At 36.3% G+C, this 15703-nt stretch overlaps 1 protein-coding gene across 2 annotated transcripts in view; it reads right to left on the minus strand.

The window, feature by feature from the left end:
* Positions 1-15280, minus strand: part of CEP120 (centrosomal protein 120) — a 61715-nt gene extending 46435 nt beyond the window's left edge. Inside the window, exons 1-9 of one of the 2 annotated variants that reach the window (XM_048048794.2) lie at positions 15080-15280; positions 13493-13649; positions 12461-12575; positions 11353-11494; positions 8185-8333; positions 6229-6426; positions 4137-4364; positions 3692-3908; positions 1241-1418 (exon numbers count right to left, since the gene is read on the minus strand). In XM_048048794.2, coding sequence (XP_047904751.1) covers positions 1241-1418; positions 3692-3908; positions 4137-4364; positions 6229-6426; positions 8185-8333; positions 11353-11494; positions 12461-12575; positions 13493-13649; positions 15080-15131 — 1436 coding nt within the window. In that variant the 5' untranslated portion in view covers positions 15132-15280. The remainder of the gene's footprint in view (positions 1-1240; positions 1419-3691; positions 3909-4136; positions 4365-6228; positions 6427-8184; positions 8334-11352; positions 11495-12460; positions 12576-13492; positions 13650-15079) is intronic. The other variant, XM_048048795.2, reaches the window with a different exon arrangement.
* Positions 15281-15703: the final 423 nt, after the last annotated feature.

The raw sequence follows: 15703 nt of genomic DNA on the forward strand, positions 1-15703 counted from the left end.
CCCTATTTTGAAAAAAAAAATTTGAAGTGTTATCTGAATCTGCTTTTATGTGAAATTGATAGCCATTTTATGTTGTTTTCCACACACTATTTTATAGTGTAGCCTAAACTGAAAAATCAATAATGATAAAAATTTATATTAGTTGTGTTTCAAAGTATTCCCCCCAAACCATCTTTTTGCCCTGTTCAAAAAAGCTTAAACTCCCTAAGAGTCATCAAGAACAGATTTCCCAGTGACCAGCTAAAACTATATCCAACCAGACTGTCAAGACAAGTAGAAAGCAAATGCAGACCTTTACAACCACAATTATGTAACTCCTTCACACAGAATTATACATTAAAGATGTACACTGAAATGGCCCTAATGAAAACCAGAATACAAACTCTAACTGCTATGAACCACTGAATACATGTATGCTGTCAAGAGCTAAATATTATTCAATCCGGAATTATTCCCACCCCACCACCCCCGTAAAAAAATAAAAAATTAATTCCAGTATCTATGAACTTTTTACCCTAAATTCTATGGAAAACCTTCAAGAAGAGTAAGAAGTTGATAAAGAAAAGTCGCTCTCTTCACTAGCAGAGTAAAAAAAAAAAGACTAAACTAAAAAAAACAACATGAATATAGAAATAAGGACTTCAATGCCCTTAATTTTAACATCTTTTAGTCTTTACTCCTTCAATATATTTTCCTCCCTGCTAATTTATATTCTCTGGAGCTTGTGCTCCAGAAGTACTCGCATACTTTTCTTTTGTATTGAAAGCACTAACAAGCTAATTTTTACATAATTTCTACAGAGTTGTTACAAACTAGCACTGAAATTTTGTACTTTTGTCTAAGGCAAAAAATTCATGTATCCAAACCCTTTTTTTTTTTTTAAAAAAAACCTCCAAGAACCAGTGTAACCAAAATATGATACTTCTCCCTACTAAGATTTGAATCCTCCCTTTAATCCTAAAGAGGATTACTCATCTCCTAAAGACTGAATATCGATTTATTCCTCCTAGGCTCTGATATTCAAGTGAGAAATATAATAAAAAACAGTGCAGGCAAACTGTTATATACTGTCTTTAATACTGCAATTCTCAGAAGTTTAGTGACGAACTAGTTGAACATCCTCAAGCATTCAACTACTGACGATTAAAATAAGGCATCAGGCTGCAAACTGACTATAAAAATATTGTTTTGAGAAGAAAAACACTTATTACCAAGAACAAGATAAAAAAATAAATCATACCTTAAAATGCAATTTATTGGAAAACCAACTTCCAGACCACGTATACTTCGTAAGTCTATTGAAAAGCAAAAATGGTGAGAGGCTGCTGGAATGACAATTTTCTGTGCTGACACAGGCTCAGAAGAACTGGATGCACCCGTTGGGTTGGACTGAGATGCAGCTACTGGTGCAGCATCAGCTGAAAACGCAGAAGAGAATGTGCATATTATTTGGGGCATAACAAATTATTAAGAACAATATATTTAACACATCTCATTTTGTATGGAAGTACAAATAGGTTACTTCCTTAAAGATTTCAACTCCTTGTAGTATAAACCAATACTAAAATAATATTGAAAAGTAGCCACTCTAAATTACTGATTCTAAAAAAAATATACTTTAAATCTTCTTGAAGAAATAAAAATATTACAGAACTTTTAAGTTTTAAAGCTATGTAAGTATATTTTACTCCATGAAATTTAAAGACTAGTATCTAACATACTGCATAACTCTGCAGAACTGAATACGACTTGAGTTTCAATAGTTTGCTTAACTGTTCCTAGCCAAATTGAGGGCACACAGAAGAGGCAGGCTTATAAAAAAATATAGTAATTTAGTTTTCTTTGAATTAACTAATCAATTTAGTTTGGAACTGAAAGGGACAGAGCACTTGGTCAGCTACAGAACTTGTGTAAGAAAGCATCAACTATTGCTCCCAGGCTAAGGGTTAATTTGAAATAAAAACTGAACTGCTCTAACTAGGTCTGCAAAGCACATCTGCTCATGCACACACTTGGACAGGATTGCCCCTGTTGTTATACCCATTTTATAATCTGGGCAACAGAAGCCCTACTGTAAGCGGCCTGTTCAATTGTATCAAGTCAATCACAGAAGTAATCCAGATTTTTCAAGTACTTAAACTGGGGCCTTAGCCTCCCCACTACCTCTTTCAAAAAGCAAGATGTCAAACTACAAGTTTTACAGACATGGTCTCCAGAAGGCAACTCCCAGAAACATTTAAGACTAAGAAGAGAAAAAGGCAAGAATGGACAGAGGAGAGCTTCTGGCTTTTACTGCTAGCTGTTCTGATCTAAGATGTTTCCACTGTTGTGGAAAAAAAAAAAATCATTACTAGCATTGACTGTTTTCCTGATGTCTTATGAAGTGCTTTGTTTACATTATCAACACAAAAAATAAAACTTCAATACTTCAATATCAGACAATCAGCATAATGTAGTAACGAAATTAAATATTTTCAGTCATTCAGGTAAGAGTTTGTCACTAATTTGATTTGTGCAATTAAATGGATGAATAGAACTTTAAGGCTCTCACAGAGAACATAAAATTGCATATAGTCTTCAGTGAAAATTCATTTAAGTTGCTGCTATATTTAAATTCCATACAATGTACTAACTGATTTTGATAAGCTATTTTGCATTACTGGAATTTTGCAGATCTGACAATAGTGGTGATTTTGTTCTGCTCTGCAATTTGAAAATAGGCATCTCTTCAGTGTACTCTGTTAACCTCTTTGCAAGACTCAGTCACCAACCCTGAAAGATAATTGTAAAATTACAGGTTCTTCACCTTGCCAAAGCATAAGCAGTAGTAAAGTTATGAGTAAAAAGCATAATTGGGATTTTCTCCCCCATGAAAATGAAAGTTTTGATACATTCTATATAAAGGATAATCCAAGCTTAGATAAGATCTATTAGAATTAAAAGAAACTTGTCTGAAATAGTTGATAAATCCTGAGAACAAGTTCTAGAGCACAGATTTTCCTCTGCAGAACTGGACCTCTTTAGGATGAACATCAAAACAGTGGTACAAATGCCATTAGAAAATAACTATTAGGCTTTATTTGTATACCATCTCTTAGGACTATGCATGCCCAGTAAAATTTAGCAAACAAGGATTATTTTGAGTATTATGCTTTCATTACTGCATTTCTTCCCCTCCTGTCTCTGCTTCTCAATTTCTCCCCCAACCAGTCTACAAACCAAGTAAAACAGGGCAAAGCATATATGTAACAATAAATGGTTTTCACCATTTATTTCATATAATACATTTCTTTAGAATTTGAGCTTCCCTTAAAAATCCTGCATTTCCCCTACTGTTTTATTTAATACACTTGAACCTTAGACCACTGCTACTCTTCACTGAAGAAATCAGTTTCTTCACGGGTTTGTACTGAAACTTGCATTCTCAAATTCAGGTAATTTCAAGTGTATCTGGTATTACTTTTCAAGCCGAAGATCATCCATATCACTTGCAATCCACACGTCAAATCCCCAATTCAGATCTTCCAAGTGCTTTCAACAACTACCATGTTCAAATTACATTTACTCTCATCCTATCACTTATTCTACATACATAATTCTTACTTGCTTAAGACTTATGACAACAAATGAGCAGTACATAATCCAAGACTGACTGCACTTAGCAAGTAGGGAAAAAAATCATACCACATACTTGTTTTTTTCAGTTTTGTGCCTTTTTCAAACTTTAGACTTTCCACTTCACTTTCTGTTGCTTCATCTTCTGTTGGGGAAGAGTGGTCATTTTGAGACGGGACATCCTTGGATGTCTGCTGCAGGCCCTCTGTTTTTCCACTAACAGGTGAAAGAACTTTCTTCTGTGGCTGCTTAGGTTCAGTTGGAACATTTAGGGGAATCAAAGGCTGTAGAGGCTGAAGAGATGTGGTTCTTATTTATCATGGCTTAATGGAAATACACCGTTTTTAACATTTAACTTTGAGATTATTTTTGACAGAAAAGTGAAACAATTAAAAGATTATTCATAAAAACAATTTTTTTTTCAAATAAATACTTAAAAAAAGAAGTTATTTCTAAGTCAGACAGTTAAGACATGAAACTGTGCAACAATAACTAAGCCAAAAATAATGAATAGCCTATACCTGTACATTTAAGCTCTCCTTTTGCAGAACTACAGATACACCCACAGTAGGAGCCATATCCAAGGGCAACTGTGGTAGCTTTTGTTTAGCTCTATTTGGTGGAACAAGGACAAATGCTCCTTCTATTGCCACAGGGTGTTGATCGATTTCCACACTTCCTTTCTTCAGTAGTCCAGACAGGGGTATTTCAGTGCTTCCAAGAGACTGGTCACCACAGCAAAGATGGATCTGTGTAACATACGGAAGTACCAGAATGTAACTGGCATATGCATTTCCACCTGAACTGTCTGTCAAACCTCTGCTAGAGGCAGCAAATACAAGAAAAATATTTTCATCCGTAGTCTAGTCCCTATATACTGCTCAAAACACTTGTTGTCAGCATATTTCAATGCTGAGCAGGTAGGATTTGCCCAGTACTAGCACAGCAACAGATCATTGCTGGCTGCCCTCTGATGACCTGTCATGTCATCCCTTCTGGATGACAAATTTAGTAGCTTGTGCTTTTTGAATACTGTACAAGTTCTTGCTCTTAATGTGAAATGCACCACCATGAGGTTCAGAATAAATAAAGCAAGTTCTCTGAAAGCTCTGTCTTTATACATATATTTAGACTCCATTTAAATAGCAAGGATATTTGGAATTAAGTCACCACCTTCTTAATTCCTTGTCAGGATTATTATTCCTTTCTCGAATCTTGTCTCAAATCTTTCTTCCTTCCACAGTGTAATATTTGCCCATTTAAGTAAAGGAGGGATCTTAAAATTTTAGAAGTCACTCAGCAAAAGTTAATTATTGAAACTTACACACCAATTTGTTCTTTCTCCAAGGAAATACATTTTTTTTTAAAAAAAGCAAACCATAGCATTGTATTCTGATCCTTAACATTTATCACGCTTTTTTCCCCAGAAAATGAAGACATTAATGCTAAGAGGTGTAAAACTAGGTGTATATACGTATATATGTATATTAGTATATGTATATATGTATATTAGTGTATTAAATATTAAGGATCAGAATACAGTGCTTTGATCCTATATCCCAAATTCTAAGAAGCCAAGTGAGAGAAACAAAACTGTAAAGCAGTATGTGGATCTGACCTCATGACATCTATTGTGGAAAGAATCATTTTTTAACTTGATGAAAAATATGCATAACTGTGTGAATATGTGTATGTGTACATATATTAAGTACTTTGTTTCAATGCAATAGACTAAGGTGAATTCCCAAACACATCAGTACCTATGTTTCTCTAAGCATTAGAAGAATATTTCAGGTTGACAAAAAAAAATCTAAAACAAAAGTTCCTGTAACATTTTTAAACTAACCTAGATAACAAAACGAGAGTTGTCTATACAAGTTTAAATCCTATAATCCAGCACAGAGGAGGAAGAAAAAAACCACAACTTTAGAGGGTCCATACTCAGAATTACATTCTATAACTGTCTTATTTACCAGCAAGATTTAGAAACCCTGTACTATCCTCAGTAGAGTTGTCTAATTTTGTGATCACTTAAGTGTAAGCCAAAGCAGATCACCATAAACACTTTCATACTACACAACATTCAAAAGTCATGGCTACAGATAAGCAACATCCCCTAACAGCCCAAATATTGCTGTAGTTTATTTAAAATAGCATTTGGCTGAGAACTGGGGAGAAAGCCAGACCTCTTATTATTCACAAGCCATGTTGATGGCACAGATTATAGAACTTATTTAAGAGTTCACTCCACGACTGGCATGGATGAGGTTCTAACAGGCAGCACAAAGCAGGGCTGTGTGTTTCAGATGGTCTGATTTCCAAGGAGGCCTGAGAGCACTCGAGAAAGCCCTGTTTCATTCATTCTATCTTACATCATGATGTGGAACCCAGTTCACTATATACCCACCATTTAAAAAAAATGCACTCCATCTATGCAGAAAACTTGCTGCTACAGTATTTCCCTCCATGAAAAACCCTCTATGAAAACCAAGTTATAATACAATCTTGTTTTGGAAAAAAAATATTTTCCCTTTTATCCGGAGATAGGTTCTGTTTCTTTTTTTTTCATCATTTAATTTGTTTTCCATTCACATTTGAAAAGAAAACACTTACCTGCAATTTTGACTGTGCGCAAAGATAAACTTGAAGAACATCAGCTGTACTACGAATTCGAACTGAAGCTCTTTCTGGCTCAAAGTTTGGATTAATTAAATCAGTGAAAGTTTCGTTTGTTACATCATTTCCCAGTAATGAGTAGTAGAAAAAAAACTCAGTCTGTCGTTCAGGAAGCTTCAGAGTACTAGGAACTAACTAAAAGAGAAATGGAGAAGAAGAAATCTTTCATTATTGTACAGCTACTGCAAACTTCAGGCACTATGTTGGAAACTAAAGGGCTTAAAATGATCTCAAAACTTCTGAAACTGAAGGATTTAAATTATCTCAAACTTCTGAGCAGCTATCCTGAACCCCAGTTTACAGTACCAACAAAATTAAAAAGAAAATTTTCATGTTAATATTCAAATCGAATTCAAAAGCAGACTTACTTAACAAGGATACCAGAAACTTTCAAAACGATCCCTTTCAAACTACTGGCAACACATACCAGCACCAAGGGCTGTAAATGATACTATATAATCAATAATGACAAGCCCTGTACAAATATTCAAGAAAAACAACACCTCCACGAAATATTTATAATGTAAATAAATTCAGTATCTAATCCACATGGTTATAGCATTACTTATGTGACTGCATAAAACATTGGAACATTCAAAAACAGAGCTTCTCCTTCCTTTAGACATTGCAACTGTGAGTTCAAATGGCACAAACTGCTCTGGAGTGATTAGTGAATTTATTTCACATGGCCCTGTAATTCTGGCATTTAAAATTACATTATTTTCCCTGAAGTGGATAAGACCAAGCAAGTTTGTCATATACTATGAGCTATCAATAATTCCAAACCATTATCAAAGTCACAACTTCTAGCCATCATAACTTGGGCAAGCCTGTACTTTGAAATCAGACAATGCAGAGAAACCTGAAGAACGTATCAGTGTTGTGGTACAGCACAGCTTGGACACAATAGCTGTCTAAAGCTGAATTAATCACATTAGCATGACACTTTATCCAAGCTATTACGTCCTTCCCTTAAGCAACATATGAACTCTACCTTTTAAATTCACAATCTGTATGAAATGGTATTTAATCTTTTCAGAACTTTAGCATATGGCCACCACATTCTATCAAATCCTAAGATTTATCAGCTTTCAGATAAGGCTTTTACTTTCAGTTCAGTTTTTAACAGCTGTACAAGTAGAAGATTAAGCCTATCATATAACTAGCCTGGAAGAAACAGTCACTATATTTAGCTGCTGTCCTCTGGACTTTCTTTGAAAAATAGCAAAGTATACCATATGCCTGAGAGCTTCCCCAAAGTCACACTATATCTGTCAGAGTCAACCAAATCCTTTTGACAAAATAGCAGGGGCTTGAATTGTTTAACATGCAGGATGACCAGGAACCTGAAACCCTGTATTGTTGCACTCATGAAAGAAAGTATGTCATACAGAAAACTGAAGTCAATTCCTAAGTTCAAGATCACCTTTGGTTCTAATTTTAGGCAAACTTTTCCAGAGCCAGTCTGGGAAGCTTTGAAGTTTTCCCCTTTCCTTTAGGGAAAGCAGCTCTGATGGTGAAGTTTAATATTCCAACATACTTGCTATATTGACGTTTTTACATTTTTGTAGAACAGTTCACAAGGTAAATCTGCTGTGGTCCATGCACATTTCTTATGTTACAGTATAAATTATGAACTTTAATGTAATGCATAGTTTAAAGTTACAGTTTTAGTGCCCCCCCCCCCCCCAATTCTGATCTTTCATCTGTAATTTGACATATAAGCACTACATAATGTTTCAAAATTCAATTTTTTATTAATTCAATATGGCAACAAGGCTATTTATTACAAGCAACAAGATTAAAAATCCTGAGTAGAAATAAGGCATAGGAAGGCAAAAATACAGGCGTAGCATAGTACTTCTTCAAAACTAAACTGGCCATGAAACAAACCTGTTCCAACTGTGTGGCAAATGCAATGGTTACAGACAAAACAAAATAGTCTCTGCAACACTCTGCTGGTCCAATTTGATGATAGCCCTCTTCTTCATTCAGGACTGGTACAATACTTTTAGGGTCTAGTCCAGAAAGAAGGACAGATACTAACAGGGAAGAGAAAAATTAGTAACTTATGTTATACAAGATTCCCGCAGCAATTGATATAATCATAATTTTACCTTTACTTATCTGTAAGTTTTCTTACCACACATGCAATGGAGATCTTTATGATTGTTTCCAAAGCACTTCATCAAAACAAAAGTTTAAGTATACTTAACAATAGCTAGAGTGGTTTTTTTAGATAATTTCTATTCAGTGGACACATTGTTTTGCACACTACTAGAAAGAATGTTAGTTTGTTACAATGAAGAGAACTTCATTTCATAGGCTGAGTCCATCACACTCTCACCTGTCAAAAGGAATGCAAGACAGTAATTGCATATGACAGACTAACTGTTGACAGAAGCGTGATGTTTCACTCCACTGAGCTTTAGAATGTCTCATTTGAAGACTTCATCTGAAGTCTTCAGCGTATAAAATAGTGGAGACTTGCGTTACAGGTTTTTATAATACTCTAGAAAATAGAGGAAAATGGTCACAACAGGACTCAGACACAGGTGAGTGTGATTACAGGGTGCGGGCTCCATGGTCACTGTTTCTAATGAGCTAGCCTCCAGCAACATAGAGGTATTTAAAGTAAAGCCATTTAAAGAGGGCTGCAGTTAACTTATTTTAGTGCGAGAAAATTGTGCCACTTAATATACACTGTGCATTACAAGCTGACTGGTCAAGTCACTGAACAACAAAAAAAGCATTGATTTGCTCACCTGTATTTCTTTATCAGAAGGAAAATAAAAAAAATGAAGAAATATGCAACATGAAAACCACCATCTACTGCCTATGGATCACTGCTTTCCATCTGCAGTTGCAAGATCCTGACAGCCCAAATGCTTTCAACCTCTAAAAATGAACTCTAAAGTGAAATCTGAACTCTTGGTCAGACTTCAGAACCACGGACTATTAAACAGCTCAGACTGAAAAGACAGCATACCTAGTGTAACAGCCAGCTCAATTACTGGGGCAGACAGAATTTCTAACATCTGCTTTATGCCCCAGGCAGGTAGCCCAGTAGCCTTGATACATCTAAAAATCACTGAATTCACTTATGATCCAATGTAATTTTGAAACTCGTCTTCAGAGAGTTCTTGAAGGCAAGGAGGCAGAGAAACCATAGTTATTTGTAGAGCTACACTGAGACTGTACTTAACAAAATAGTTTACACGTACTTCAAAACAGTAAAATGAGGCAAATGGAACAATTATATAAAATAATACTTACAAAAACATGTTATACAATGTACTTTATGCATGTTTAGAAGACAGGGCATGCAGAGCTTGTAGCTATACATAATGCACACTTAAAATACATATCTCTAGTTTCCACATCCTACATCTTTAAAAATAAGATATGATATAAAAAACGGGGATTAAAAAAAGAATGACTACTCAAGAATAAGCCCTTTACATTCTGGTTTACCAGTTACCACTCCATAGTACCAGTAATTCAATACATTTCAAAGCACCTCAGATTACAGCACTTAATAATCACACAGCACTTTTGGTTGTGAGCCAGAAGGCACAGTTTCAGACACTGGAAACATTAGACCACTCAGGTCAGTGAAGTAAAAATCAAAGTGCATGAATCTGAAAAACAAGAACATCTCATTAGCTATCCAACAAAACTGGAACTGAGTAGTCTAGTGTTGTCATATGCAATGCTTAGAACATGAACTTTAAACCTGTGAAAGCCTACATGCTTATTTTCCTCCATTGTGTAAGTATGGCATTGACTAATTTTGAGATAGTAAATGAACAGGACTTGCAAACTTGTATTAATTCTCCACAGAAAACAAAAAGTGGAAGACAGTGCTGGGAGAAGGAATTTCCTATATCACCTGCAAGTGTCATGAAGGTTAGACAGCTTGTGGATCAAAAAATCACAGTAGAGTTAGAAGATTAACAAGTCACATTCCTTGCCTCTATTACAAACTTTAGGGTATGTAAAATTCCTGGTGCTTTGTTGTGAACATGAAAGGATGAAAGCTAAGTGTAACTAGACTCCTTAGCCACTCCTGCAATGTGGCTGAGAAGACAAAGTCAGGGCCAGAAATCTTGGAAAAATACTGCAACTGAATATTTTGTTTTTGCAAGCCCACAGATGTAGATGATTATGATAAGCAAATGACTAATGCAGAATTACAAAAAAAGTTACCCTCAGGGCAGGAACACAAATTATCAGAACAAATGCAGGAGAAAATACACTAGTCTAATGAAGGCTCAGTTTTTAAGTGAAATACGTTGACTTTGGGATGGGGGAAGGTAAATACATACTTTTTTGTTTTAAACAAAAACATCACACTTCTAAGGGTATTTAAAGAAAATAAACAACTCACAAAAAATCCCAGACACAAGACTGACTGACCAGCACAGCACAAATGAAGAGCGTTGCTACTATACTACTGTCAAGCAATACTCAAGTTCTAACAGACTTGACACATTTCACTAATTACTTTTTGAAAGGAAAGTACAAAGGAATCCAGAACTAGAATTAGTCCCAACAGTTAACTTAGTGTAGATGTTACTCCAAATACTTCTTGTAAATAAACACAATGTAAGTTGAGTGGTTAAGCTTGACAAAAAAAAATCAGTAAAGAAAAGCAGTCTACGCAACAAACAGTACAGTACCCTACTGTACAACTTGCAATTCCAAGTTCAAACAAGTGAAATTGCCTTCTCTAAAGAAGGTTTCTTATTTCTATGGTTACGTAACTTTCTAAAACCCTGAAATCTAACCAGAGTGAAATGCCATTAGTACTGAGTCCCTGATTCTGATTTTAAAGACCAGTTAATTTGCATCTCTGTCCACCTGAAATCACACTATTACCAAAGTAACGAATGAAGTTATTATCACAAAGTACGTTTCCTATACATATCATTTAGGGTTAGTTAATGCTACAATACAAAAAATTCTCTTCAGGCTCAAACAACATGTCTGCAACAAGTGATATGTTGATCTGTCACAGGAACACCTCTAATTCAAAGCCAATGACATCATGTTACTTACCCCTCCCTTCTCTAGGGGGTGCCTCCTTTGCTTTAAAGCCATCCACCAATGCTTTTGTATCAGTTTCCAACACCACACCTACTTGTATTTCGGATTTAAATTTAGAGTACTTGTTACTAAGCAGAGGGTACCATTTTGGTGTCTGCATAAACAAAGATAAAGGCCAAAGGCATTTTAAAAACAGATGGATAATTAAAATATGCTTACAGAAAACAGACTCGCTCTGGTATTACTATCTTGTCACTTACAGGAATATACCTCAGCATTCATTTCTAAAAACACAGTCTGTTTTGAATATGCTACTACACTAAATATGCCATAGAATGAAAGAAGAGTTGAACATTCTTTTCCACTGATTGGCACAGTAGACAAGTTGGCTAGCAAAATACACCATAAATTTTCAATTAGAAGAGAACTTTTAAGTTTTCAGCTGTAAGGGTGCAGAATACATTATATGGATCACAAATCCTTATGAATCGTGATTTAAAATAAGAAACCAGGGTCATGTCATGACCCACATCAGAGTTGTTTTGATCAAGCACAACACAGAATTTTCATGAATGCATTTTATATAGACAATATTACATGTCCCGTGTCCATCCCTCCCCATCCAACCCCCCTGCTGTGTAAGGGGCTAGAACTTCAGAACCCCTAAGACATCTTGCACAGAAACCCATTAAAAAAACCAAAAAAACATGCACACACCAAAAACAACTTCAGGCTCTAAAGTCTTGATTTGATGGAGACTCAGTTCACTTGCTCAATATCAACGACTTCAGTAAGTTTTTACAAGTTATTAAGTGATAGCAATGCTTAAATACATTGCTTAGAAGTGTTTAAATTCTCAAATTCAGAAGTGCAAAATTTTATTTAAATCTACACATTTAGCTTTCTCATGTTGTAGAGCATTCTATTGAGATTAGTACAAATAATTTTTGTTTGCCCATGCTCTTATACAGTCAAGATCTCTTTAAAAATAAAGTGCTATTAAATAGGACTCATACTCCTTCAAAACAAGACTCAGAAGTTACGCCTTTGCCTCAATTCAGATTCTAATTTATCTGTAGCAGCACTGTTGTGAAAACATCAGTTTGTAAAGTCTTTATACCTGTTTCTTTTCTTGAACAGCCCTTAAATCAAGTACAATATAGCCTATATTCTCTTTAGCTGAAGATACAGGATCCAATGCAAAACACTGGAGTTTGATAGGTGTACGCTGCAACCTGTAAGAACATTTCAGTTGAAATCCAAGCTGTAGAAGTTACTTCTGCAATTAGCTCACAGTAAGTGTTTCACAAGTTTCAAGCATACCAACAACAACTTATTGAAATTCATAACATAGCTAGTTCTAATAGGTCAGCAACTGAGTTTACATTAAACTTCCAAAAATTCAGCATGAAGCAACATAGAATGAGCAAATGAATAATTTTGTAAGAAGAGTTGCTTGGAGTCTCACAAAGCCTCAAATGCTATTAAAATAGAACAGTAGTGTTAAATAAACCCAACCTCATCCATGTGCATGAAATAAGTGATGCAACTTGCATTAAGCTGTAGTTACACTTGTGAGAAAAAGATTTTTGCAAAGCACCTAAAAGTACTTAAACATATAGATGAAGTGTCTAGCATAAAGTACATACAGCCATTTTTCGCTCCTCAAAGTTCATATAGTCTTTTGAACTTATTTGACACATTAAAATACTACCTCAATATTTTTAGTCAAAACCAATGACAGTTATAGAAACCAAAACCAATTTCTCAGCTTTATTTTAAGTTTTCAAAAAGATTTTACGTAGACTTTTCAAGCTTAAAGTTAACTTAATTCTGTGTCATGGCATACACAAGGGAAGCTTGAATCCAATGCTTAAACTATAGCTTTTCTAATTTGCCTTTTTGTTTTTTAAGTAGTATAAACGGAAGCTTTAGAAACTTTTAAACTCACTTATCTTTACACATACGACTTTATTTTGCTGTGGAAACAAAATGGTAGATCAGCATATAGGTAAAAGAAGGCTTCTAAGAAAAATTCCAAAAAAGCTCAGACAAAAATAATACAAACCTTGTATTTCAGTAGCTGTAAGGATAAGAAAAATAAGTTTATCTACAAAGAAAATTTATTTCAGATTTAACTTTCCACCATTACCTGTGCTGATGAAGTGCTTTCCTATCTAGTTCCCAAGCCAATTCAGTGGCAAATTCTGGCTGATCAGTATGCTCTACAGGATCAGTAGCCAGCTGTTCACCATCAAACTTTGCTTCAACTATAAGCACGTACTTCGGTCGTTTTGGAAAATACCGCCCTGCAACAGAGTGTAATTGCCTGACACCATCATTAAAAAAAAAAGTGCGAGCTCAGATGTTCATCTTAAACAATTTCATAAAATTATTTCCCATATCTTCCCTGAACTTACTCTAAAACTGTATTTTAAGAATGCGTTCTTGCTATTTAAAAGTTAAGAAAGAACAAACCATTTGTGAAGCACCCAGAAACGGTGAGATATTACGTAACACCTAATAATTAAGAAAGAAACCGAGCAACCAGTATGACTTAATTTTGAGAAATCTATGACAAGGACGAGATCAAGCCAACAGGTAACAAACAGGAAAGTTTAAACATTCTTCCTTCATTACAGATTTGACCACTGTCTTAAATCAAAGCAGGGAACATGACCTCATGAACATAGTGAAGGGTGTTTTTCCAGTTACTCGTGACTTCAAAAAAATTCACTAGTGGATTAACAGAATGTTTAAGGTCATACTATTTGACAAGATGAAGGGAAATGGCCTCAAGTTGCACCAGGGGAGGTTTATGTTAGATATTAGAAGAAATTTCTTTACTGAAAGAGTTCTGCAGGACTGAAACAGGCTGTCCTGGGAAGCAGTTGAGTTACCATTCCTGAAGGTCTTCAAAAGACATGTAGACGTAGAGCTTAAGAACATGGTTTAGTGGTAGACTTGTCAGTACTAGGTTAATGGTTGGACTAGATGATCTTAGAGGACTTTTACAACCTGAATGATTTTATGATTTGTCCTGGATTCAGCACCATTCTATATTCTGATTAATAACTTTAGTGGCAAAATGAATTGTTAAAATTTGCATATGTCACCACACAGGAAGGGGCTACATGCCTTTCAGAGGACTGAATCTTAATTTTTAAGTTAAGTTACCTTGGCAAACAACATAAATAGCCAGAGAAATAGAATCATAGAATGGTTTGGGTTGGAATGGACCTTGAAGACCTTCTGATTCCAGACCCCCTGCCATGGGCAGGGACACCTCCCACCAGACCAGGTTGCCCAGAGCCCCATCCAGCCTGGCCTTTAACAATTCCAGGGATGGGACATCCACAGCTTCTCTGGGCAACCTGTGTCAGTGCCTCAACACCCTCTGGGTGAAGGGTTTCCTACGAGTGTCTAAATTAAGTCTACCCTCTTTTAGCTTAAACACATTACTCCTTACCTTACTCCTACACTGCCTGATAGAGTAATTGGGTAAAATAGGTCATACAATAGAGTAATAGTAATAGAATAATAACGCACATTACAAACAGAAAGCACAGACACACCCCCAACAACAACAACAAAACCCTCGCTTGCACAGTCAGGCACACAGGTCAGCATTAAGAAGCGTTACAGTAGATCGCTGACAGCAGATAGAGAACATCAGCCTATCACGAAGAAAAACCTACACCCGCGGCTGCCGCCAGGAAGCCCCCGCCGCGCCGCTCACCTTCCAGGATGGAGACGACGATCAGCAGCCGATCGGCAGCCCTGGGCACCATCACCCCGCTCCGATCTCGACCCGCTCCGCCCGGGGGCTGCCGCGGGTCGCGACCGCTGCCGGCAGGACAACTGCCGCCGCCTCACGGCCTTTTAAACACCAACCGCCGCCAACCGCCGCCTGCCGGCGCACTTCCGCCTGGCAACGGCGGGCCCCGCCCGCCGCTCCGCCTGCACTTCCGGCACCTTCTTCCCGCCCAGTCACGGCGGGGGGGTGAAGGGTGCGGGGCAATAATGGCGGTGCTGGGTTCTGGAGGGAGACACCTCCCTTATAACCCGTATGTTGTAAATAACCCTCACGTTATAACCTTCCTGTTGTAACGCTGAGGTGTTACGGCCGTTTTCATTGTATTCTGTGGCAGGGTAATGTGAATAAATTCTAGCAAAACGCAACGTTGTCGCTTTTGCATAATTTCTAACGTGTTAAATCTTTAATGTGAAGTAATAATTAAGCAGTAATAACAGGAATGTGTGCCACCAGTATCCTAAGTTACACATATGCCTTGAGTTTATATGGCAAAAGAAAACCTTCACATTATTTTTTTTATTATTGTTTTCATGACAGACTAGTAAA

The sequence above is a fragment of the Anser cygnoides genome, chromosome Z (genome assembly GCF_040182565.1).
Source record: "Anser cygnoides isolate HZ-2024a breed goose chromosome Z, Taihu_goose_T2T_genome, whole genome shotgun sequence".
Taxonomy (NCBI): Eukaryota; Metazoa; Chordata; class Aves; order Anseriformes; family Anatidae; genus Anser; species Anser cygnoides.